Here is a 26,440-nt window from a genome sequence, read left to right on the forward strand (position 1 = left end):
CCAGCCAGGGTACACGGAGGACAAAAGCTTTCACACGGTACACAAGGTCCCACGCTGATCTGCCCGAGAAGCGGGTCTCTCTCCCCGCTCTGAATAAGAAACTTGCCCCCTCTCCGTGTGGCTCAAGTTCATGCACCCACGCAATTAACTTCACACATAACCGGCGCCGTCACTCTGTCCGAGTGTCAGGTGAAACTGAAACTTGTGTTTTCCCAGAAAGTTCAGATGCACTGTACAAAAAGAAAAAACGCAAAAAGCCACGTAAAGAAAAAGATGAAGGGGGTGGAAGGAGACTTACGGACTAACTTCTTATCTCGTGGGCCGTCCCGGGACGCTGTCCTGTCCGGTTGTATTGTCTCGGTGGATCTGTGTGTTGGTGCTGCGGGTCTATTTTCATTTATGGCTCACGGGTTTTTCTAGGATCAGTCTGCGTGACCCCGGAACAGCTCAGGCCCTGAGGACGGGGTTTCTCGCCTCGGTGGTCTGTTTTTCTATCGGTTGTATTCCAGAGCGAGTGGGGAAACGCAGGGGCACCACCACAGTCTCGGCCACGGACGGAACAGTACACTGTGGATGTGCGGCGAGCCCGTGAACGCGCACGAGGACCACAGAGGTCCGGCAGTAGTACCCGACGCGTTCGCGTTGACAGACGAGAGGGCCACCGCTGTGGCCGGAGAGGAAAATGCTGAAACTGCAGCAGCCCGCATCCTCCAGCCGACCTGAGCGATGGGCTGACTTTAAGAGCGGCTTTATTTCTGTGAAGTGTTCTGGAAATGCTGCTTTCAAGTTCACGTTTTGGGCTCTTGAGAATTATCACTCAAGATAATGAGCTCAAAAACTTCTTATGCAAAGTTTTTGAACTCTCGACCTCTTTCTAAATGTCTTTTAATGAGCTCTAAGCCTATAGAACAATTTTCTGGTGCTACAGAACCGCTAATCCATTTCTGTTAATGGTGCGTGACAGGGATGTAGTGGTGGGTGAAGTTTAGCCTGCTTTTCTTGCACGATTTCATCCTTTATGTCTGGAAATAACCTTGAATCTGGATTACACAAACTAAAGGAAGAAGGTGGAAATGCGCTGAAAAATATTGGAAAATGTGTGTTTTGGCATTTTTTAAAGAATGTTTTTCTTTATTGTTAATTTTATATAATATCTAAATATGTATGTTCCGTTTAGGCTCTCCTCACAAGCACGCGGTTTTACAGTGGCTGTTATAAATATAATTACAGGTGAAAACGATTTGCAGTATTATCATAATACAAACAGTGTGAAAACAACTGTAACAGACGGCGAGCTCCTGACAAAGCTTACTATCACTTAATTACAAACCTATTGCAATCTAATTCTGTGACTGGATCCAAATCTGAGTCATTTATGACAAATAAAAATGACTACGGAACTTTTTCCCTATAAGCTCTACAGCACCAAACTTTTCTAAAAGCCCGGAGTTACTTTTTCAGGTGATGCGGTCCAATCACAGCCCTGCTGTGGGGTTTAAGCACAGTCCTGCAGCCCGAGTCTGCGGCTGTCATCGCGGTTTGTTGTGGAGAAGAGATAAGCGGAGTGCGCACGGACTTTTCAAAACGAGCAGCCCCGGTGGTGGCGCGGGCTGACCGTCCCGGCGCCTCCACGCAGATGCAGCAGGACGGGTCTTACCTGGATTCAGTCGTTCGTCATGCGCTGTGTGCTTCTTGCAAACTTGACGACTCTTTGGGGGGAGCGACGCTGACAGAGTTTTCGGCGGCGAGAACAGGAGTCAGTGCAAACAGCTTCCAAATCCCGTGCGTAAAGTCACCATCGCTGGAGCCTGTCGCGGACTTTGGTAACTCCGTGTTTGCGCTCCGCCGAGGATCAGAAAGTACACCGGGACACTTCGGCGTCGTCGTCAGAAGTTGCGCTGAGTCACACCGGAGGTCACCCGGAGGATTCTTTTTAATCAAAAGTATTTCAGGTTATTTCCCGGCCGGCGCTGTGTGGCGGCTTAAGTGAGAGTGCGGGGCACTGTCGGGTGAAGAGGCAGAGGCTGGATAACCCCTCCTCTCTCTCCCTCTGGCTCTCTCTCTCCTTCCCTCTCTCTCCCTCGGCTATTTATCCGTCTCTGTCCGCCTGTGTCACTTTCTTTGTTTATGTTTGATGAAACGTAAACCATTCTATATTTTTCTTGTTCACTCCTGTACAGGTACCTTTTACCCCTGACTTTTCTTGTCACCCGTGTCCCAGCCTTTCCTTTCAGTGTGTGTGTGCAGCCTTTGAGCGCACGTGCGTGCATGCTCTCACCAGGCTGCCGGTCAACAACTCACGATCACCCGCGCGATTAAAAAAGGAATAAAATTGCGATTTGATTTCTTTGATTCCTCCGTGATTTTATTCCCCTTGCAAACTTTTTTTCTTTTTTTGTATCAGAAATCACCCAGAACTAAAACTCACGCAGTGATTAGGCTAAGCTGCTTGTTTTATATGGATTAAAAAATATATTGATCAAAAAATGGGATGGGGGACATTTTAGTAAATAAATACCAATGAAAGTTTTTTACTCTGTTTTGCAATAACACGAACATATATATGTATATATAATATTTTTTTTAAATCAATGTATACATTATTTTATATACTATATATAAAATCAATTTGAACATCAAATTGTGCATATTAATATTTCTCTCTTGTGTGTTTGTTTTTTGTTTAGTTGTTTTGTTTGTTTGTTTTTAAATAATAAAAGAGATCTGTAAATCAGGATCCGGCCTATTCTTTATTTTCCTAAAGAAAAAAAATATTTGATGTAAATTAATACATGAGGGGGATGAGATTGGTGGATGCAGCGTTTTAAGCCCATTTACATGAACGAGTTTCCCGTTTAATACTTCGTTGATTGTCCTTCGCAAAAATGAAGTGTGAGGTCCTGTCAGAGGTGTGAGCGCCTCTGGGCTGGGTCTTCATAATATTTACTCTCGCGCCACCTTTTGGCGGGTTTAGTGAAGGTCGATCATCCTAAACGTAATTTTAAACCAAACGTGCCCCCACAAAGGCGGCTTTGAAAACAGCTACATATAAATATGTGACGGTAGAAAAATATCTTTCAAGCTTTAGTTTAAAGAGATTCCAAGGGAAATGACTAATCAGATAAAAAACATAAATATGTTAGAAACCACTCAGTGTGAGCTTTATTTTATATCTGGCCTAAAATTAACAGCATTGGTAATTACCAAAATAGTTTGTTTTTTTTATGTTAGTGGATAGTTAATCCAATAGTATGCCCTTTAATCAAAACGATATGTTTAATGTTAAAATAACTATTGCTGTTGTAGTCCATGAAATTTCGAAGTTTGAAATTTCAAAAAGCAGAAAAATAGCAAAACACTTTGGGGTTTTTATTTATTGTTAAGATCGCAAAATACAGGTATTTACTTTCATTGATGAATAGAAAAAAATGTTCCAGTTTTTGAATGTTTATTTAATTTCTGACTTCATCTGACTCCAGCTTGTCCAAATTTAATTATAAAATACAATTATAATACAACAAAAACTTTATGTTGAGCGGATTTTTTTTAATCATTATTATTATTACTACTATTATTATTATTATTATTATTATTATTATTATTATTATTATTATTATTATTATTACTATTATTACTATTATTATTATTGGTATTATTATTATTTCAATGCTCCTTGGCATTAAATAATCAAATACAGTTGGAAAGCCTGTTTATTTCCACTGCATTTGTGGGTTGAGCAGCAGAGTTGAGTAGCTGGGTTGTGTCCCTGAAAACCTTGCCATAGGCCAACTTCCGGGGGGAGGACGGGGGGGGGGGGACCATATCCAGATTAAAGAACAAGTTCCAAGGAGGGATGACAGAAACAGGCCATCAAGTGGGCATCCCAAGAAAATGACATGACAAAAAGACTGTTCCCTCAATCTGTGAGCACTTAGGAACCGCAGGAAGTCTTCTACAGGTCAAGGCTCATAACAACTTTTGATGGAGGCAGTGTGATGGTGTAGGGCGTCATCTCCCTCACTTGAAAAACTAAGCTTGTCATCACAGGAGGCAATCTCAATGCAGAGATATTGAGATTAGATTCTGCAACCAGAGGCAATCATTTGGCCCAATATTGCAGAGATATGGTCTCTGCAGTATTGGGCCAAATGCTATCCTCCAGGATGACAACACTTGTCCCCACAGAGCAGGGTTTACCAGAGGCTGCCTCCAGAGTTTGGGAGTGAAGAAGATGGAATGACCTGCCTACAGTCCTGACCTCAACCCTACTGAACATTCATGGGAGCAGTTTGGGTGTGCTGTTTATTCCAGAGTGACCAAGCACATTGGCTGACTTGTGACAAATGCTAGTTGAAGAATGGGATGCCACACCACAGCAGTGTGACCAAGCTGGTGACCAACATGAGGAGGAAGTGGCTGACTGTTGTAAATGTGTATGACAATTGACAGAGGTGATAACACCATTTAGGGGGGGTGGGGGGTAAACAGGCTTTCCAGGAGTATAAGATTTATTGTCAAGAAGCATTGTTACAACAATGCCTCACTTTTTGTGCTAAGTTTCTATCTAAACACACACACACACAGAGAGAGAGAGAGAGAGAGAGAGAGAGAGAGAGAGAGAGAGAGACCAGGAAATAACCGCTAAGTAGATTTGATGACGAGTTTTTGTTGTGAGGAGAACTCTCCGCAGTGTGGCGGCACAGAGTCGACACAACCAGCAGCAACACAAACGAAGAAGACTGCACAGGAAGTGGGGATAGCAGGATTGTTGACATAGCCTGCTAGCTTTTGCTAGGTGGCATGATATTTTGTCGATATTTTTCTAAAGTTTTCGTTCACAATGAGCTCTCCAGAGGACAGGCATGGAACAAAACGATCGGCGTCTCCCAGTCAAGTGAGTAAAACGCTTAAAAACGAAACTAGCCCTGGGCGAGAGCTACGAACCACCAGGGAACGGCTAGCGTCGCTGTAGCAGGTTTGCTAACGCTGGGATTCAAAGCGTGATTGTTAGAATAGGAAAGTTTATTGAACTCATTCCCCTTTTTAGGATGACTCAAAACTATATTACATGAACTACGATATAATATTTACTATGTTTTCTCTTTGTTTTGGCCCGAATGTAAGCAGATAATATTTACTTATGTATTTTATTTAGATATTAAAGTCACTGTGGTGTCATTGTTGGGTAATTATCATTTTGTGTATATAAAAAAAAGAAGTTATGACACATTTATTGCTGTCGATGGAGATACGTGTAAGTCACCACTATTTGAACCTGATTTTAATTACTATTATTGATAAATAACACATGCATTGTTTGTTTCATATTGCACTGTTTTACAGAATAAATCCCTTACAAAAAATAAATTTTTAAAAATGAAACATGCAAAAGACGAGACGATAATAGAATATAAAATTAAAAGAATGAAAAACATTAGAATTTCCCCTTTCACTGGTACAAAGCGTGTTACAGAAATGTCTGAGTGAACAGAGATGAGTTTAGGTTCACAGAAACCTCAGTGGTGCAGCAAGAGCATATTATAAAAAAAAGCTGCAAAATCCCAAAATAATGACGCTGTAGTGATATAAGGCCATGTTTATTGTCTATGAGTAACAACCTTCAGCCATCAAATGCTTTGCATCTTTTCTTGAAAAGTGGCTTAAATTGCAACAAACAGGAAAATGCTTCAGGCGTCATGCTAATAAACTAAACTAATGAAAACAGGACTGAAAGCAGGATTGCAGATAATGCACAACTTAATTCATAATTAATGAACAACAAAAAAAACAGGTGAGTTGAGGTGTGGTCAGAAAAAGGGACGTCTAGCCCTGCTGATCAGAAACATTTATGACTGTTTCAAAATAATCTTTCTTTTTTTTAAAGGTAATGATATCAGAATCATGTTTTTGATTCAGTCTGGCTCTTGATGCTCTTGTTTGAACATCCACATGATGAGAATGTTTGCCTTTGCAGGATGGGGGTACACAGTGGGCCTCTGCTGATTTGGGAAGCGATGAGAGAAAACAAAAGTTTTTACGGCTGATGGGCGCGGGCAAGGTTTGTTTGTGTTTTGATTCATTTTATTGGAGACTCACAGACCAAAGCAAAATAAAAATAGGCCCTGTTACTTCATGCTTCACTGCCTGAAGTTGTGACAGTTAAGGTAAAGTGGGACTGTTGCTGTTTTACAGAAAGAACACACTGGGCGTCTTGTCATTGGTGACCACAAGTCAACATCTCACTTCCGCAGCGGTAAGCTTGTTATTTAGTTTTTGGAAAATGTGGTATTAGCTCTGCTTTCGCAAACTGTCATCCTGCACCTCTCACACATGCTGTGTCATCCTTACGCCCAAAACAATTAAATCGGCTTTGCTACCACACATCCGCCGCACAGGTCTATCCATTCTTGGATAGAGCTGTACTGGCTGGTTGTGCCTGCTGTGACTGGTGTCTCCTCTGCAGGTCAGGAAGATCAGAAGATCAATGAGCAGCTGGAGCTGCAGTACCAGCAGGGAATGGATGGGAAGTTGTCAGGACGCAACCGGAGACATTGTGGTCTGGGTTTCAGTGAGGTGAGGGGTCATACATGCTAGACTATATAGAAAAAAGGCAGAAAACAAAGGTGTAGTAGATCCAGAAACACTTACTTTTAATTATAACTGGATGTTATGCTAAATCCTTTAATTTATTATGTGCGCATCCTGTAAAATCTACATATCTTTTTTTCACTGTCTAAGCATAAAAACGTATTGAAACCAACCTTAGAGCCACAGAGGGATGCAGTTAGTATGTTGCTGTTATTACTTCAGTGCCAATACCCAATGAGTCCCAGCCCTAATTTGCACTCGAAGGAGATGCTCAGTGTTATTCACGTCAGTAGTCAGTGGTTATTATGATGTTGTAGATGACTGGTGTAGTAAGCTGTGTTAAGATACAATACAGCTGCATATCAGAAGCATCTTGTTTCAGTTTTCTAACTGGTTAGTTTGCTATTCTTCTGAATCTCAGATGACAAAACAGGCAATGCTTTGGATGACTCAAATCATTTTTAAGTGACATGAAATTAAATGATTTGTTATTCATGTTTGTTTTAAAACTGCAGCTTGATGAAGATACCGAGCATCCAAATTGTAATACTTTAAATACTTTAGAGCAGGGGTGTCAAACTCAAATACACAGTGGGCCAAAATTCAAAACTGGAACAAAGTCGCAGGATAACGTTAATATTTATTGAAATATATTTATTCCTCCAGATATAAGAATGAATCTTTTCTTATGGACTCAAACACGTTTTGCTGAAAAACTTAATATGGAACAAGCAAAGCTTAATACTAAACGATATATATATTAGCTGTATAATACCAGTAGGCCAGCTCTGATAGTAATTTGGTATGGCTTCGCGGGCCAAATGTAAGTAGGCTGCGGGCCAGTTTCACACCTATGCTTTAGACTTTAAGATTTGACAGATTTGGAGGTAACTCTATATTTCTTTTCATGTAAATGTTTACATTCCTAAATTGTATTTCAAGTTTTTGAACTACAACTCTCCATTTTAATTGGGAAACCCTATTTTGCATATTGCATTGCTGATAATAATTTGTGACAAAACAATTTGGCAGAAATATCTGCCAAATTGCAGGCACATCTGTTTACACTCTGGACTTTTGGGATATTCTGTTACCAGGCAACCTGCTTCCATGTGAACAGAAGTAATATCCAGTGTTGGGAAGGTTACTTTTAAAATATATTCCATTACAGAATACAGAATACATGCCCCAAAATGTATTCTGTAACGTATTCCGTTACGTTACTCAATGAGAGTAACGTATTCTGAATACTTTGGATTACTTAATATATTATCATGCTGTTTACAACTACATGAATGTACTATTGCTGTGTGATTTATTACTATTACTGAAGGTCCGCGACTCCGAACTGTAGTAAAGGGACCTCTGACTAATACGGTGGGGTCCCTGTCGGCTCGTAGCCGAAAAATAGCTTTACTTTGTTGTGGTCAACTTTGCTTGCGAGAGACAGAGAGAGACGTTGAAAGACTGCTCCAACGGAACTTATTGTTTTTGGAGGAAAACACGAACACGGCGTACAGTCGAGTCTTAATAGCTTACTTACAACTGGGCTCGTCAGGCACTCTTCTTGGCTGCAGTGGTTATTATTATATTTACATGCTTCCAGCTGCCGTTTTTCCTCGATGACAACTCGTACCTTTCCACTCCCCTTTTTCTCCCTCCCTCGCTCACAGACACATAACGCGTATGGCAGTCCATTCTCCCTGCAGCACGGACTACACTGCCAATGATGCTACATTCTTTAGAGCTATACCGGTAGCATTCTGCCTATTAGCTTAGCACAACAACAACAAAAAGGCCTCTATCACCCAGGAAACACGCAGAGAGAGAGCGTCACCCTGTAACCATGGCAACCGTAACGCTGCCACCTGGAACAACAGAACGTAGCAAACAAAACCCAAACAGTCCTGACCCGCCACAATATGAAACAGGAAAGTACCGCAGTGTAATCCATTTATTTCAACAAAGTAACTGTATTCTAAATACCACCTTTTTAAACGGTAACTGTAACAGAATACAGTTACTCATATTTTGTATTTTAAATACGTAACGGCAGTACATGTATTCCGTTACTCCCCAACACTGGTAATATCATACTAATACTAATTATAAGTAAATCATCTTTTGGCTCTCTTATCCTCAGTCTGAAACCCAGCCAGAGTTGATCCCTTCACCACCAGTGGATGGACAGACAAAAGAAGCTGAGCCAGAGAAGTCCACCAGTGAGAAAGAGCCCACAGAAGCTCAGGACAAAGGCAGCGATCCTGAGCCGGAAGAAAAAACTTCAGAGGAGTCTGAAACCAGCCCGGACAGTAGGAACGAGGAACTGAAACACGACTACAAAGCAGCTTTTGTGAAATCCTCGTAATGCTGATGAGACCGGCAGGGAGGAATTAGTTTTTGTAATATTATGTTTGTAAGTTTTGGTGTTAAATGTTGAACGGTAGGCCGTCATCCATCATAGAGCCAATCGTTAGACTACACTCTGGTGTGCATGTCGTCAAAGAATGAAGTCTGCAGGCTGAGTGGCAGTACCACATGATCAAGTTTTTATTTCGTTTGGACATTTTAACAGTCACTGCATTTGCCATGAATTGTGCTGAATGAAACAGGATTCCCTGGCATTAGTTTTGATTGGTATACAAATGGAGAATTTTGTGTTTTCTTGAAAACCAATAAAAATCATTTTCAGTTAAAACCGTGGTGGAATATGAGATTTATAGGACTGAAAAATACATTTTGAACATTCTGTTCAAAACTGCAGCCAAGTCAATTTTACACTCATTTTAAGTGTCTCAATGTAAAACCAAAATATTGTCTCTCTTCAGCACGATTTTTTTTTTTCTATCCACAGTTTTGGGCATCAGTATTAAAGCTTGAGCAGCAAAACTGCACCACATTTGTTTTCCAATAATTCATTTGAGAAAACTTTAAAATTTCCATTTTGGGTAAAGATTTAAATTTTCATTCTTTTCAGATTTGGTTGATCTATTATGGAATAATGAAAAGTCACAATGTGACTAAAAAGTGAAGAAATCTGGTGTCAGAGTGGATTGCAAAGAAGTCCATAAAATCAGTGAAGAGAATGGTGTAGAAAATACTGGTTGTGATTTTCAGGCCCACATGCAGGCCTGTGTCCTAATGCAGAGTTATTACGATAACGTTTTGTGCTGGATGCAGTAGAGCATCTCCGGAGGTACACGTCAAACCCTCCCTTGAAGCAGATGGGCTACAGCAGCAGCAGATCACACTGTGTGGCACTCCTGTCAGCTAAGAACAGGAAACACAGGCTACATTCTAGCACAGGCTCACCAAAGTTGGATGACAGAAGGAGGATTTCTGGATGAATCTTGCTTTCTGTTGCGCGATCTGGATGGTATAGTCAGAATTCGGCACACACTGCATGGATGTGTGGATCCATCTTGCCTTGTGTCAGTGGTTCAGGGTGATGGTGTTGGAAATATTGACTTGGCACTCCGGGGCTCCTTGGCACCAACTGAGCATCTTTAAAACAGCACAGGCTGCCTGAGTATCCTTGCTAATCACATTCTTCATAAAGGGACCAGTGTACCCATCTTGTGATGGTTTCTTCCAAATGAAATAGAGAAACATGTCAGTTGATATAGATACCTTCTCAGTGTTCTGTATGAATAAATCTTCATGGTTTCTGTGATTTTCAGGCACAGTCCTATAACTGTAAATCCCCTTTAATGAAACCTTAACCGGGGTGTTTCTTCAATTCATGCCATGGTAATTATTCAGTTATAGATAATAACCAATTGGATGGTGGAAAATGTTAGTCCCAAGGGAAATACACTGGTGATACAGGAGATTCTTGCAGTTTTGCCACCAAGAGGTCAAAATTTCCACTCATTGATGACTCATAACTGGAAATTTATCTAGAATGTACTGTGCCTCTCACCCAGTCTCAGCTAAAGTAGGCTCCAAACAGCAAAGACTATCAGGTTAAAGCTGGTCTCTATTTCTAACAAAGTGTATACCAAGCTGTACATCACACATGCAGTTGGTGAAACGGTTAACGGTGAACACGAGGACGGACATATTGAGGCTGCATCAAGGAGAGTGATGACACAAGATGAACAAATGTGATGGTGAAAACATATTTACTTGCAGGCATTGCAAAAACTCTCTGTGTAAAAGTTTGCTCTTGCATGGGTGGAGGGGCAGGTTAACCAGGATATCCAACTCCTTATAGCTTCCTCAAAACAAACAAGAATTTGAGATTTTGGCAAATAAACTTGTGCTGATATTTGATGGCCTGGATGAGTGGGGGCTGTCTTGTCTTGTATTTCAGAGCAAGTTTTGGTGGATGTTCTTCTGACAAATCTGTTGGAGGGGAACCTGTTGCTCTGTGCACATCTGGATTACCACCAGTCCCACAACTGCAAATTGCATTCTAGGTGACTATGTTGTTTGAGGTACCAGGATTTAAGGATCCACAGAGGGAAGACTACTTCAGGAAAAAAATAAATACATTTCAGATTAAAAGATTACCAGTAGAGTCATTTTGCATATTCAGTCAACCACAAACAAATGTGTTTTGTTGCTTCAGACTTTAGTCATCCAATCTAATAAACACCAAAAGAGTCAATAGCAGAATAATTGGTTTGGCTGAGAAGATTTGGGACATTTTTCATGGGCGCAACCCCCCTTACTTTTGTGCTAAGTTTATTTACATATATAAAAAATATTAGCCACCGGTAGCATTTCTTGATGTCACCCACTTCCTCTGTCTGTCGATGGTACATTACATGCAGGGATAGGCTTCCACAAGAGTTCCTCCTCTTGTTCCTTATCACCATCTGTCTGCAGCTCATCTTTCTGATGTACTCGTAGATGCTCCGTTTCATCTTGTATTGTGACTCTGACACTCCCCACATATTCCCTCCTTCTGTTGCTCTTAGAGCCTCAGGGTGCTGGAGTTCTGTGCATTGTCGGGAGTTTTCATATCTTGGCATCAGTGGCATCCATCTCGTCATGTGGCCAGCTTATTATTCCAGCTAGTATCTGATGACTGGTAGAGCTGCACAGATGGTTTGGATCTTGTTCCTGCCATTGAGCTGGATTCCCAGCAACTGACTTACCTTCTGGAGATATGTGGCTGTGGCTGACCTTCATGCATCTTCATTAGAATTCCTGTTGGCCTGTGGGACACTCAGGTACTTGTAGCTGTCCTGTATATCTGGTATACTCCCTTCTAGCATGCATTCATTCCGCATTATCTTCCCTCCCTTTGCAACAATTTGTCTACACTTATTCAGTCCAAATTAGATTCTGATGTCCTCACTGTAGAAGCTGGTGATATAGATCAGTGCGTTTATGTCTCCCTGGAATGCAGCTCGATGTCATCCATGTACAGAAAGTGTCTGATGGTCCTTCCACTTCTGAATCTATATCCATATCCACTTTTAGTGACGAGCTAGCTTCAGGGGTTGAGGCCTGTGCAGAACAGTAGGGACAGTGCATCACCTTGGTGTATTCTGCACTTCATAGTAACTTCTGTGATTGCCTTGGAGTTGGTCTCTCACAGTCCCAGCAATTTCCTGATGAATGTTATCGGCATACTATTAGCCTTTTACAGTGCCAAGCACTCCAGGATCCATCTGTGGGATAATGAGTCGTAAGCTTTCTTTTAGTCAATCCAGGCAGTGCTCAGGTTGGCTCGTCTGGTCTTAGAGTCCTGGTCTACTGCACTATTCACCAAGCAATTCAATTTTATTTATATAGTGTAAAATCAGAACTACACGCCAAAGCCTTAAGTTTGTAAGGTAAAGACGCTACAGTAATACAGAGAAAACCACAACAATCATATGACACCCTGTGAGCAAGCATTTGGCAACAGTGGGAAGGAAAAACTCCCTATTAACAGGAAGAAACCTCCAGCAGAACCAGGCTCAGCGAGGGGCGCCCATCTGCCACGAAGGCTTAATATTGTTGGAAAATAAATTACACTCAACAAAAATATAAACGCAACACCTTTGTTACTGCTCCCATTCCCCATGGGATGGACGTAGAGACCTAAAATTCATTCCAGATACACAATATAACCATCCCTCCCAAACAGTGGTCACAAATCAGTCCAAATGTGTGGTAGTGGGCACATCTGCTATATTGAGATAATCCATCCCACTTCACAGGTGTGCCACATCAGGATGCTGATCTGACATCATGAGTAAATGGTAAATGGCCTGTATTTATATAGCGCTTTACTAGTCCCTAAGGACCCCAAAGCGCTTTACATATCCAGTCATCCACCCATTCACACACACATTCACACACTGGTGATGGCAAGCTACAGTGTAGCCACAGCCACCCTGGGGCGCACTGACAGAGGCGAGGCTGCCAAACACTGGCGCCACCAGGCCCTCTGACCACCACCAGTAGTGCACAGGTGTACCTCAGACTGCCCACAACAAAAGGCCACCCTGGAATGTGCAGTTTTTTGCGCTATTGGGGGTCTGGGGACCCAGAACCGGTCAGTATCTGGTGTGACCACCATTTGCCTCATGCAGTGCAACACATCGTCGCATGGAGTCTATCAGATTGTCAATTGTGGCCTGTGGAATGTTGGTCCACTCCACTTCAATGGCTGTGCGAGGTTGTTGGATATTCGTGGGAACTAGTACACGCTGTCGTATACGCCGGTCAAGCACATCCCGAACATGCTCAATGGGTGACATGTCCGGTGAGTATGCTGGCCATGCAAGAACTGGGACATTCTCAGCTGCCATCTGCCCTGAACAATGTGAACCATGATTCATCCGTGAAGCGCACACCTCTCCAACGTGCCAGACGCCATCGAATGTGAGCATTTGCCCACACAAGTCTGTTACGGCGACGAGCTGGAGTCAGGTCAAGACCCCGATGAGGACGACGGGCATGCAGTTGAGCGTCCCTGAGACGGTTTCTGACAGTTTGTGCAGAAATTGTTTGGTTGTGCAAACCAATTGTTCCAGCAGCTGTCTGGGTGGCTGGTCTCAGACGATCTTGGAGGTGAACCTGCTGGATGTGGCGGTCCTGGGCTGGTGTGGTTACACGAGGTCTGCGGTTGTGAGGCCGGTTGGATGTGCTGCCATATTCTCTGAAACGCCTGTGGAGACGGCTTATGGTTGAGAAATGAACATTCAATGCACGGGCGACAGATCTGGTTGACATTCCTGCTGTCAGCATGCCAATTGCACGCTCCCTCATTGCTTGTGGCATCTGTGGCATTTTGCTGTGAGACAAAACTGCACATTCCAGGGTGGCCTTTTGTTGTGGGCAGTCTGAGGTACACCTGTGCACTACTCATGATGTCAGATCAGCATCCTGATGTGGCACACCTGTGAGGTGGGATGGATTATCGCAATATGGCAGATGTGCCCACTACCACACATTTGGACTGATTTGTGACCACTGTTTGGGAGGGATGGTTATATTGTGTATCTGGAATGAATTTTAGGTCTCTACGTCCATCCCATGGGGAATGGGAGCAGTAACAAAGGTGTTGCGTTTATATTTTTGTTGAGTGTAGATTATGTTTATATGTATTCTCTAATATGCTTTATTCAACTTAAGTTGATGAATATATATCCAGAAAATAATATTTTTTAAAAATGAAAAAAAAAAGACAAGTAAACATTTTCAATCTTAATATTTATTTTTGTAATAACTTCTTTTAATGTGTTAAACTGTATTATTTTTTAATGCTTTTGTGATGACTGACGGGTTCTGGATCATCAAGTGACAGTGCTGGGAAAGTATATGAAGCCCATGAAGCTAAACACTGCAATAAATAATGGTCAAAGTGATCTCGCTGCAATTTAAAACTGAAATCCAGCTGAAATGAAATCCAGCTAAAACTTTCATGTCAACAGTACAGGTAAAGTAAATGTAGAGTTTAAAAAAGCAACTAACTTGTGTTAAAAATAATTACTTAAATGTGCAGTGTAATTGCAGAAGCAAGAAAACCTGATACCACTTCAGAAATATGAATGAAAAACTCTTGAAAAAATGTGTTTAGTCCTCAATCATTAAAAAAAGGCATTTGTTATATGTAAATCAGTCCACTTCCAATGATTAGATCCTTCCAGTTCAAGCTCCTTTCACAAAGACTCTGTTTTGTTGCACCGGTCGTTCCTGTGGATCAGTGGTCTGCAGTAGCTCTTGCTGGAGGAAAGAAAAAGAAAAGTTGTTTCATCAGTAGATTTTACTGCACTCATATTTTATTACCAAAACACACACATACACATATATATAAAAACACTGACAGATTTTAACAGTGATAAATCCACAAAACTGTTCAGGAACATTTCAAAGATTACACAAAACAAACAAAGGCGCTGATCCAACATCAACACTTCCTAAATCCCAATCTGAGTGTCAGTGGGAGGCACCTGAATATGCTCAATCCACAGAGGACCCACCCAGCAACCCTCACGACTCAAAGTCTCCAATGTCCCAGTGCAATAGGCCACAGGACCACCCTGAGGTCTACACAGCAGATTATTCTGTGCAGAATACAAACATATTTCCAGCAAACAAGATGTAGGATTATTTTCCCCTCAAAAAATATGTCCCTTGTAAACAGTTTATGCATACGTGGAGGAGCCCTGAATCAGGTGCCTATCAACATTACTTTGAACATAAAACCAAACAAAAGACATCATTTGATTGAACTGTTTGATGCAGGTCAAACAGTTCAATCAACTGCTTTTAAAGATCAACAGCCCACCTGTACCAAAACACCACTGGAATCAGAAAGGCCACAATGGTTTCACCAAAGCAGCATCTCCACTTCATTCGAAATGATTCCTGATGGGGAATATCTGGCAGGTTTCACAAAGTCGGATTTTGACTAGAGATGAGCTCCAACTGATCAACGAATTGGTCTTCTGGAACAATTTCCCTTGAATTTCTAATGAACTGCTTGCTTCCCTTCACTCCAGCAGAGTTCAAAGTTAAAAGGAGGATTCAGCCAAGAAATTTACAATAAATTATGAATAACTTATAAATTATGAGCCATGTTTTGTCAGCAGCTGTCACTGAGCTCTCACTGTGTTAAAGGGAAATCCAAGCTTTGAGTTCATTGGGCTACAGTGGCTTTTTTTAGGCTCAAAATGGGTCATTTTATTTTGGTTAGCAGACACATTTTATTATAGAAGTCAAATATATCAATGTGAAACCTGCTCCCTGGGGCTCTTTGGATAGAATATCACCCAGAAATAAAGAAACCAGGACTGTCCACAGATGTTCTAGGGAAAAAGTATTAAATGGAGAGATAAAGATTTTAAAAAAACCCAAGAACTTTTGTCACCAATCTGTGCACATTCCTTACCCTGACAAAACAACATATACTTAGACATACACACAACAGACACAATAAATTCACACAACATGAACTGGAGGTCAGGGCAGGTGTACCTGGACCAGATATGCTCACCAGCTCTCCAGTCTTTCAGTCCCTACACACCAGGGACAATGAAAAAAATCACACTTTGCCAGACTGAGATGTCGATCTAAGATTTTTCCTGCTAAAAGTCTACCACTACCACTAAACCATGAGTAAAACAAGAATTGATTGTAACCATAGGCAACTACAGTGGCAGCCACAAACGAAAACAGATGAGAGACTCGAGAAAAAGGATTTTGTTTTGTACTTTCTGTGAGAATTGTTATCAGGTTCACATTTGATAACTGAGGTTTATTGGATAGTTCGGCAAAGCAAGGACCTTCTGGTTGGCCTTTACTTTGCAGTGGTCTCATTTTAGGCATGACTTGCGCTTCTAGTAAAAGTTAAGGTATTTAAAATGTGTTCATGAAGGCTCAGAAGTGCAGTCGAGAAAAACTTTGCTGTGGATGTTTGTCTAACTAACCTGCAACAAGCTTGCTCTTGCGCGAGGCCTCTGAAGCCAGCATCTGGGACACATTCATGATCCTTTCCTGCTGCTGCAGAGCTGAATCCAGCTCAGTGAAGTCCAGCGGTGCAGATGGCTGTATGTTCTGGACACTGCATAAAAGGACACAAATGAGACTGACTATATAGTGTTGATTTGAACAGCACACTTGAACTAAGAAGCTTTATGGACCTATCGACCATGAAAACAGTTATGGAAATTATTCAGAAAGCACACAGGAGATGTTTGGTACATTTACAGTACTTAATTTCCCTTTTGAATACGTATAATGATTGTGGGATTATTAATAACAAGCACTCAGAGAGCACAAACCTTATTATTTTTTATTGGATTCATTCTCTTTCCTTTGACAGTACTTTCTTAAAAGATGTTACGCATTTTGGGGTCCAGTTAAAAGAAAGGCAGACATGAAACGTAAAAGTGAGGTTAGAGGTCAAATGTGATATGATATTTGGATGCAAACTCTAATGTGATATTTAGAGTCCCCATAAACCAGTATCATTTCCTACATGTTGCAAACACAAACAAAGGCAGCAGAATTTTAATCATAGTTTTTAAGATAAAAGACATTTTATGAAAGTTTGACCTTATTTGACCTTGAAGGAGAGGTGAGATATAAAATATGATGTATTTAAAATCTTTATACAGTACTTTCTATGTGTTGATAATACACAGCACAGAATCATAGTTTCTAAGTTAAAAAGCTTTTTGTCAACCAATAAAACATTAAGTTGACTTTGAAGACCTAAGGATAATTTCAGTGGATTGTTGACCCCACTCTGCTCCGCTAACTACACTGAACCTTTCCTTCTACCATATTTACAGACAGAATGACATGCACACACACAAACAAGTGTTAATGTATCTGATGTATTACCACTAAGGCCTTACCTCCCACCTGGTATATATCCAAGTGCAAAAAAAACGACATCTTTACCCCTAAATTCCTTCAACTGGTATAACTTCGGTATGAGCACCATCTACCTGGATTTGGCCAGCAGGGTCTTGATTCGCTCAGCCCGACGGGCACGTTCCTCCAGCTCCTCTGGACTAAGAGGCTCATCGGTGTCAGACTCAATGTAGCGCTCAGGGATGAGAACTTTTTCTGGTTTGGACAGCTGCATGTTGGGCAAACAGTTAGTCACACACATTGGTCTGTGGTTTGAAAGGTAGAGATTTTTATTTCAAATGAATTTTTCTTTTCATTAAACACCAGATCACAGCAAAAATCATGTCAGGGAACTTTCAGGACCAAGCCTCAAACTCTTTGACAGGAAGAAACCTCTGTATTAGTGATGCTGCGACTTTCTCACTGAGCTGCTTCTAACTGAAGTCACATGTGTGTGTGTACCTCTCGGCTGATATCCAGGTCATAGTCGAGAGGTTCCACATCCACCTCTCTTATGCGTGTAGCTGTTACTGTCACCCACTCATCTGACTGGATCCTGCCCCTCTCTTTGACTGGATTCCACCCTTCATCGCTTTGACCTTCTGCCACAGGTCGCTCCTCCTGCCAGTCAAACACCTGCAAGGGGGACGAGTCAGAATTAAAAGCTTAGCACACTGTGGGGGGGGGAAAACCCTATTCTTATCATTAATAGAATCTTGAATCATTTAGTTAAGGAACAGTCTTGTGTGTTAAATATTAATACCATTATTATCAGAATGACAGATTAGCCAAATCTGATGTACACAGTGTTTATAAATAATGATTCCAGGTCAGATTTCCTGCAGTAACTGCAAGATTAAAGTTAAAGCATCAGCTGCTGTACATATTAGAAGTTCTTTTAGGCTGTAATGGTTTTTTTCAGAGATGAAGGCATTAGTAAAAAAGTAACTTGACAGATTAAAATTTTTAAAATTACAAAAATGTATAAATTAATTAATAATAAATTAAATATCTGGGTCACTGAAACATGTTTTTAATCAACACTGCTAAAAGTACTGGTTCCACAAAAAAATAAAAATAAAAATGTTGTGCAGGATAAGACTGACTACACAAAGAAACTCTACCTGCGTGCATGTGTAATGTTACTGCATTAAGCTGTGGTTCAGACAGAGAGAGGCAAACATAATCACATCACTCGTGTAACCAGGAGTAATTACAGCAAGTTCACCCAAGAATTTGAAAAGACTGTTCTTAGCATTGTAACCACAAGCAACTACAAGACAGCCAAATGATTCGTATGTGTTTCTGGATCTGCCCTTTCTTCTTTGTTTGTGTGTGTGTGTGTGTGTGTGTGTGTGTGTGTGTGTGTGTGTGTGTGTGTGTGTGTGTGTGTGTGTGTGTGTGTGTGTGTGTGTGTGGGGTGAGAGGTACTTGAGAGTAATCATCCAAGGAGCATCAAAGCCATGCATGCATCCTTCCCACTCCAGTAGCCTGCAGCAGGGTCTGAGCTGCTGGTGCTTTCACATGCTCTGAGAAACACTGCATCCCATGCCTTGCTGTGCTCAGGAGAATCAATCGCACACAGAAGGACAGAGATAAAAAGAGAAGACCATGCAGGCACAGATTCCTCAAACCCCCACCGGATTAGGAAGAACACAGCAAAGAACAGATTCAGAAGCAAGAAACTCTTTATTGTCAAGTGCAAATCTCTACATGATAGAAAAGAAAAGGGGAAAGAGTTGTGCATTGCTTCTCGATTACACAGAATTAGGTGGCGATTAGCAATTCACTTCTTTAAGTTCTTTACTATATTTCTACTCTCCAACTGAGCATCCTCGTGTTACTACTCCACACTTTGATCTGATAGGCTTTATGTAGGTGTGAAAAGATAAAGACAATATGGCAGAAGAGCTTTTGGGGTGAATATCTGACTGAAAACAAGGAGTGGACAGCTGTGCCATTTGAAGGAACATAACTAGAACAACAGTAACAGGGGTTATTTGTTTCAAATGTTAGCAGGAAATGTGTCAACAATACACGGAGTAAAAATAAGCAAAAAATCTCTTTAATGCATCTTTGTAAATCTGATAAAGACAAATTTCTTTTTTTTCCTCTCTTAAGGACATTAATGCCTCAGATCACTAAAAGTTGTTTAATTTTCCCACAGATCTCCTGTGACAAAGTTGTCCACTTTTTGTTCACACACACATATTTTTTTATTGCATTTCAGCCCAGTTGCTTTATCCAGTCATGTATTATTATGCTCTATAAAAAAACAAAACAGGCCATCTTTCTTTTCCAACATTAAAAATGTCAGTGTAATTATGAAACACAGTCAAAAGCTAAAAAGTAATTATGTAGTTTAAAAAAATGATGTATAAATAAACATGTCTAATGCTGGTGAAGTACATAAAAATAAAATATACTCTGGCATTATCATTATTGTTATCGATATCATTATTATCATCATGTGCACTGAAAAGGGTGAAAATGATTAGCAGAAGGTGACAAGCTATGTATTGCTTACTGTTATAGGAAAATTTGATTTCAAGGGTTTATGGGAAATGTAGTTGATTTACAGGCAGCTCTCACAGCTGTGTGGTTAAACATTTGGTTAGTCTGCTATCATAACACCAGTACGGCAGTTATCGTGTGTCATGTAACCTTACAGGAAGACTTTGACATTTTAAGCTTCAATATTTTTTTTCCATCCAAGCACATTAGCATCTACGGTATTCTTCACTGAGACCAAGGGGCACAGCTAGCTGTAAGCTAGATTTACTCTAAGTGTCAAATGTCAAAGTTTTCCTTTAGGGATAAAAACCAGCACTGTCCCCACAACTTCCTGACTAAACTCTGCTATTGCACATAATCTATGATTCTGAAGTGGGGACGCATGCTGTAAACACACCATGATTAGCTAAAATGCTGATTAAGGAGGTACATTTAGGACAAAGGCAAAAAAGATCGTCAACATAACAAGGCACTTGGATTTTGAGTGAAGAAAAGAAAGCAGGGAGGCGGGATCATGATTTTTTTTTGTAACATTGCATCTGTCTTCATTTCATCAACTTGAAAATGTATATTTTCTTTTTCTGACATTTTCCCTCACTCTTTTATATGCTCTAAATACCAAATCTCTACAAAATATAACTGTACAGCTGTATACTGAAAATATCACTCAGTAAATAAATAAAAGTGTACAAGTACACAGTATGTAGATGTACATAAATGGATTCTTTTCTCTACTTTGTGGTGACTAAAACTGAGACAGGAAGGCAGATTGATGCCTTCAGCTCACTCCTCTTCTCAATGGATTTACATTCAGAACTGTGTCAGTGAGGTCCCACCAGGGAGCAGTGGAAATAAAGTTCACTTTCACCTGAACCTTTAAATAATAAAATAAAATAGACAGGGCATCTTTTTTTCTGGTCTGAAACTAGCCAAGCATTACCCACAATCCCCTGTGCTCCTTTTCTCTCCAACTCTTCTTATAGTATTATCCACGCTAGCTAGCCAGCTGTAGTCAGTCCCGCCCTTTAGCTTGTTAGTGCTTTTGGCTACCATCAGTGGCTAGTGGTTACACAAGGCAGGCAGTGCTAGTGTGTTAGCATTTCCACTAGTATATTATGTGGCTGGGGGTGGGAGCGTGGCATATCAGCTCTGGTGGTGGAGGTGGTGCTCCCTGTGCCTGCTGCTGCTGCGGTGGGGTTGGGAGTAACGTACAGAGGCTGGAGGGTCGGACGTGCTCGAGGGCAGCCTTGAGGAGGACGACGAGCGTTGGGCGGTGACGCTGGAGGCAGACAGGCCCGTGCTGGAACGCTCGCCCTGGCTGAGGTTCCTCTTGCGCTCCCGAATTAACGCTTTCTGGTGGCGCTTCATTCGTTCCAGCTGCTCCTCCGCAGTCATTCGGCCTCTGGCCTGGCTGCTCGAGGGCTGCAGGACTTCGGAAGTTGATGACAGACACTCCAAGGCACTCTTAGGTCTTTCCTAGTGAGTAAAGGCAGGAAAAAACAGAACAAGGAAAGCTTTGGTATGACATGGGGATGTTTGGTTAGTGCTATAAGAGAAGAAGTCTGAATTCCCACCCTTAAATCCCAGTTTCTATCTTCACTCAGACCACATATCCACTCTAACAGTTTCCATTTGGGAGAGGATACAGTCCACCCTAACCAATCATTAGAGATCAACTATCCACCTTACTATGAAGCCAATTAGATGCATAGCCATGCCAACATGCTGCTTTTTATTGAGATTGTAAGAGTGAAGTAGAGCAAAGTTAAAACTGTAGCCATGGCTGACAGCTGCTGAAAGAAAGCAAACACTGGCTCTTTAAAATATCCATCTTACAGCTTTACAGTGGTTTCTATCCCACCAGAATCATTGACTGACTAATCATTCGTCCTCACACGGTGCTAACTGGACCTAATCAAGAAAGCTTTTTTTCATCCACACTGCCAAATATATCAGTTAGACTGGACACATTCGAAGATCTGGGTCTGGACCAATAAGACAGATCAAAAGTGGCAGAAAACAAAATGGACACAAAACCAAACAGTAAAATAGCAGAAGTAGTAAATGCAAAAGAAAAATCAATTTGCCTGGATACAGATGCAAAAAATCTGTTTCTACTGCTCACACAGATGGTCCACAAACCGAGTGACAAAACTGGGAGAAAGTTGTAGTGAGAGATTTTTCCAGTGGTGTCAGTTTGCAAACATATCATATTAAAAACAAAAACAAACACGTAATTGAACATAAGATTAAAACAGGACTCACAAAAAACAACAACAGGCTTTTAAAAACAGACAAACCCTGAGTTTGTCCAGTTTATTGTCTTTACTCACCTTTGCTGCAGAGCTCCCAAGTCCTCTCCTTAGGGTGACGTAGGATGAGATGAGATGAGATGAGTTGGACTGGTTCTGTCGAGAGGAGGAGCCTGACAGACCAAGAAAATAACAAGAGCAGTAAATTAATTTAATGAAAACATTGAAATCTCTTATGGAATATCTACTAGGAATATGGACTTGAATTAATATACAAATGTTGTGCTGTCTGAGGGGTCAGGTGTTATAAAAAGAATCAACATTAAAAGATGCCTTCATGTAATTGGCAAACGTAAAAACTGTTTACAAAATCAGATTCTTTATTTTAAAAAATGTTACATTTTAGATTTTAAAAATGTTAATTAAATTCCAGATAATCATCCACTGTCAAACATCAGCCTCCAAATGATGACAATTCTATAACTAAAGGAAGGCTTATTAGCGAGATAAGCAGCTTTGAGTAGTCAGAGTAGAAAAGCCCTGTGTAAGTACCAGTCCATGTACCATTTAATAAGAGCATGTTTCAAATTTTAACTGATGAATACTCAAGTCTAAAGAGACTTCATCTTAGTTTCTTATTAAAATAAGTATTTTCCACTACACACTTCCTCTTTGAATCTTTTTATGATTACACCTCCATCTTTTACATCTCCATCCCATCATAACACAACTCTATTCTGTATTTTTAAATATGTATGTAGCCAGGACTTTTCATGGTATTTAAAATATACTGTAACTAGACTACACAATGCTGATGGGAAATCACTGGCTGCTTTAAAATTGTGTAATCAAGTTCAACAGGAAACCTTTTCCAGTCAGATACCATATATCATTTACACATTACTTTTCAGATACCTTTACTTGAGAAATACTGATAGTCAGTGTCAGACCCAATGTTGTGGTGGTTTACTCCTGGCAGCTCTGGTTCACTCAGGTATGAACGCAAGTCAGCCTGAAACCAGAAAAGATTAAACAGGAAGTTGGACTGGATAGACTTCTTTGGCTGCAGCGAACAATATAAAATGAGATATTTAACTGATCTAACCTGTAGAGAAAATACACACAGAATTAACACAACAACAGGGAGTAAATGGCGGCGTACCTTATAGTCTCCATTGACAACATATTGCCCACTTTCTCTGTCCCTCTTCCTCTCATCTGACTGGCGCTTCAGCCCACGCACCGATGTGTGGCGGATAACTGAGGCCTCTTTGGGGAGGGGCGGAACCACAGGAGGTATATCCTCATAGTCGTACTGGCGAGGCAGTGGTGGCCTGGGTGGGGCACTGTCCTCTGCCTGTGCAGCAACGAGGACAAGAAAGCATCGTTATTTTGCTGATAACATTTCATTTAGACTAAATCCAGCAACTTCGTGAAAGTTAACTTTCAGCTGACTCTGACGTTTTTACCAGCAGAGCTGTGGCACTCACCCACTTTGGCACAGTGCTGTGAGGCAAAGTATAAGAGTGGATGTTTGGGATGGAGCTGCGAGGAGGAGGCTGAATCTCTGCACTGGGAGAAGGCACTGCTGGTTCTGACACTGAAGGCACTAATTTCCTCTCTGGTGGGATGTGTGAATGCAGAGAAATCAGAATTTAGATTTTAAATATAAGACGTTTTACACTGAGGTTTACACCCAGGCACGGGAAGAATTTCTTATTCATTTACACTGAGAGAAGGAGTAAGAGAAATACAGTTTCAATCCAAGTTTGACTGGAAAGCAGAAGAACAGGGAGTGAAAGTCAGTGACATAGTCAGACTCACTGTAATAGTAATTACAGCACAATATGCACAGAATATAAAATACTAAATATCAGACCATGTGGCCATTTTTAGCTATACACCTACAAGGTGTGTTGAGATCAAGGCCTTTATTGGATCTTAATGACTCTCTTCCTATCTGGTTATCATTACCAGTCCCTGCACTGAGTCCTCTGGTTTTGGGCTCTCTACCTGGGTTCTGGACAGAGTCGATGGTAATCTTGTAGTTGGCTTTGCTGGCACTCAGTCCGGCCATCACATCTTCAATCCTCCACAGCTCGCGCTTCATCTCAGCTTTCTCTTGCTGTATAACAACATAAAGACAAAATCAGCAGAAGGAATCCGACTCAGTTCACCTCATATTTGATGTGATTTCATTTTGGAATGCTTTACAAACATTCAGAGATGAACTTACACACTTGCTTTACTTCTCTCTGGGATAACTTTCTTGGAGATGAAATGCCGGTTTGGTAGCGAGGCTACAAATACACACAGCCGCTCTATCACGTGATGCATACTGCTCTGACGTGCTACGGTTATGAGCCGAGTTATGCCATGTCGCAAGTTTTGTGAGGAGCTTTTTTGATATTTAGTGGATGGGATTACATTTTTTATTTCTCTCTGATATCCAATCCAGTAACTTAGGTCAGTATTGGACCGATACCGATACGTAATATCGGATCGGTCCATCTCTAGTACATATATGCATCTCCTCAAGGGCTTTTCTTACTTGGCTACATCTAGTAAAGGGCTTATTTCTTTTATTACCAAGGAAAATGTTCTACTGTCTTCCACTTTAGCTCTCGATTTGATTTTGCAGGTCTTTTGGTGGTGTTGTGTTGTCTGTGCATTCCGTTCTAAGAATTTACCAACTCGTGATTTTTCAGGCGAATGATGCCCTCTTCTACTTGCATCAAGAATTCTCTAGACCACAACTGACCTATTGATTAATACTAAAAAGAAAGACTATTAAACAGGCCACACCCGGCCATGAAACTGCTTGCTCTTCAGTTGTTCACTTATGTTTGAGCATATTATTAAACTGTTTTTACACAGAGGGACACACACTATGTAAAAATTGTTGCAATTCTAAAATTGCTGATGCAATGTTTCTATTTTATTCCGAGGGTGAGAGTCTGCACTCGAGCAATATAGTGATGACAAAATACAAAAAAATAAATAAATAAAAATAAAAATAGTCTTCAAAAACAAAGAAGCGCCATATAAAATCCAGGCTATGAGTAAATGCCTGTTTTAACTGAAAATCCAGAACTAGATTGGCTCCGCTCTAACATGCAGTAACACGTTTTACCTGAGAGGTGGAGCTGTGGTTCATTTGTGCCTGCAGTGCTAGCCTCAACTGATCTACTGAATTCTCAAGCCTGCTGTACTCCTCCCAGGCATGTGCCATCTCCTGCATTAAACAAACACACACATGCAGAAAGACTTAATACATAGTCCCACGGTAAACGGGTTCAGGTTCTCTTATTTGTGCCTGTAGGGAGGTTTGATCTGCAGTCATCCATCCCCACATGCCCATTTTAGCCTCCCCGCATAAAAAAAACAATACAAACCAAAAACCCATAAGTCAATAATGGAGCACATTATAACGTGATGAATAAATAAATAATTAATCTACACGGTATCATATAAGATATAAAGGCCATGAGCTTTTTCCTGTTAAGTTGTATACACACTTTGTATACACACACAAAGTGTATTAGAGGCACACTGTTAAACATATGGCACATAATAACAAGCAGCTGCAAGCATTGAAACAAATGCATTTGTAGAATTATGTGTGGACTGTGAAATGAGTGTTTATACAATAACACTCAGTCATAGATACCGTGGAAACGCGGGATATTTGCGCCCTGATCGTCACCAGATCTTCCTGCAGCAGCCTCTGCTGGTAGGCGATTTTGTGGGCATGAGCTGGTTGTTCCTGGTACTGCTCCATCTGCTGATGGGACAAATCTAATACACTCTCCAGCTTGTCCTGAAGAGACAAGGTTGAGATCAGCATGAGATGAACAGAGAGCAACCGACCCCTGGCTTGTTTGTAGAATGCTGTTCTATAAATGGACACTTACTATTCAGCAGATGACTATTTTAAAATACCTCCAGGGGGCAGTATGTTTCCACAGAGCTGCGCTGCCATGAGATACCGACTGACTTTCATTAAAGTAGATCCTGAGCTGTATATGGTCAGACTTTAACTGCACGCCCTACATTATTTTGCAAATAACACCTTGTTGTATTCAGAATCTGATGAGGAATGTGTACTTTCATGTGGGGTTGTAACAGTAAAAGCTGAGGTAAATAAAGCGTCTGTCTCTACTTCAGTCGACTTTCCTAATTATGACAGTGAAGGTTACATTTAGCAGGAAACTTGTTTTGACTCTGATGTGTGCTGCCACATACTTTGACAGCTGCTTTAAGCTATTAAACTCAAATAT

General features: G+C 41.0%; 3 protein-coding genes across 15 annotated transcripts in view; 1 reads left to right on the forward strand and 2 right to left on the reverse strand.

The window, feature by feature from the left end:
- LOC308392683 (transcription factor SOX-6-like) overlaps positions 1–2,571 on the reverse strand; it is a 104,333-nt gene extending 101,762 nt beyond the window's left edge. For 2 of the 5 annotated variants that reach the window (XM_080875854.1, XM_080875851.1), the window contains exon 1: positions 1,658–2,571. The gene's annotated coding sequence lies outside the window, so the exon portion shown is untranslated. Of the gene's footprint in view, positions 1–298; positions 613–1,657 lie in introns of those variants that run through there. The other 3 variants (XM_080875850.1, XM_080875853.1, XM_080875852.1) reach the window with 3 other exon arrangements.
- A 2,137-nt stretch (positions 2,572–4,708) lies between these two features.
- Positions 4,709–9,286, forward strand: cUnh11orf58 (chromosome Un C11orf58 homolog). Its single transcript, XM_080876710.1, has 5 exons — positions 4,709–4,894; positions 5,975–6,058; positions 6,193–6,253; positions 6,464–6,573; positions 8,732–9,286. The coding sequence occupies exons 1-5, from the start codon at positions 4,841–4,843 to the stop codon at positions 8,954–8,956; spliced, it is 534 nt and encodes a 177-aa protein (XP_080732836.1). The 5' UTR covers positions 4,709–4,840; the 3' UTR covers positions 8,957–9,286.
- Positions 9,287–14,214: 4,928 nt separating this feature from the next.
- LOC308391691 (pleckstrin homology domain-containing family A member 7-like) overlaps positions 14,215–26,440 on the reverse strand; it is a 146,222-nt gene continuing 133,996 nt past the window's right edge. For 4 of the 9 annotated variants that reach the window (XM_080874371.1, XM_080874369.1, XM_080874374.1 and 1 more), the window contains 13 exons: positions 25,831–25,980; positions 25,294–25,395; positions 24,174–24,285; positions 23,651–23,781; positions 23,323–23,517; positions 23,076–23,172; positions 22,242–22,333; positions 21,121–21,384; positions 17,857–18,030; positions 17,490–17,623; positions 16,464–16,597; positions 16,031–16,052; positions 14,215–14,757 (listed from right to left, as the gene is read on the reverse strand). In XM_080874371.1, the coding sequence (XP_080730497.1) occupies positions 14,694–14,757; positions 16,031–16,052; positions 16,464–16,597; positions 17,490–17,623; positions 17,857–18,030; positions 21,121–21,384; positions 22,242–22,333; positions 23,076–23,172; positions 23,323–23,517; positions 23,651–23,781; positions 24,174–24,285; positions 25,294–25,395; positions 25,831–25,980 (1,671 nt within the window). In that variant the 3' untranslated portion in view covers positions 14,215–14,693. Of the gene's footprint in view, positions 14,758–16,011; positions 16,053–16,463; positions 16,598–17,489; positions 17,624–17,856; positions 18,031–21,120; positions 21,385–22,241; positions 22,334–23,075; positions 23,173–23,322; positions 23,518–23,650; positions 23,782–24,173; positions 24,286–25,293; positions 25,396–25,830; positions 25,981–26,440 lie in introns of all 9 variants that reach the window. The other 5 variants (XM_080874375.1, XM_080874376.1, XM_080874370.1 and 2 more) reach the window with 4 other exon arrangements.

This window comes from Rhamphochromis sp. 'chilingali', assembly GCF_963969265.1.
Source record: "Rhamphochromis sp. 'chilingali' genome assembly, chromosome: 2".
NCBI lineage: Eukaryota > Metazoa > Chordata > Actinopteri > Cichliformes > Cichlidae > Rhamphochromis > Rhamphochromis sp. 'chilingali'.

Bases quoted from the DNA above. Each gene is read 5' to 3' on its own strand.
- cUnh11orf58 (XM_080876710.1), top strand. From the start codon at position 4,841: ATGAGCTCTCCAGAGGACAGGCATGGAACAAAACGATCGGCGTCTCCC. The intron at 4,895-5,974 runs GTGAGTAAAACG...TTGCCTTTGCAG, and splicing joins GATCGGCGTCTCCCAGTCAA to GATGGGGGTACACAGTGGGC. The intron at 6,059-6,192 runs GTTTGTTTGTGT...GCTGTTTTACAG, and splicing joins GGCTGATGGGCGCGGGCAAG to AAAGAACACACTGGGCGTCT.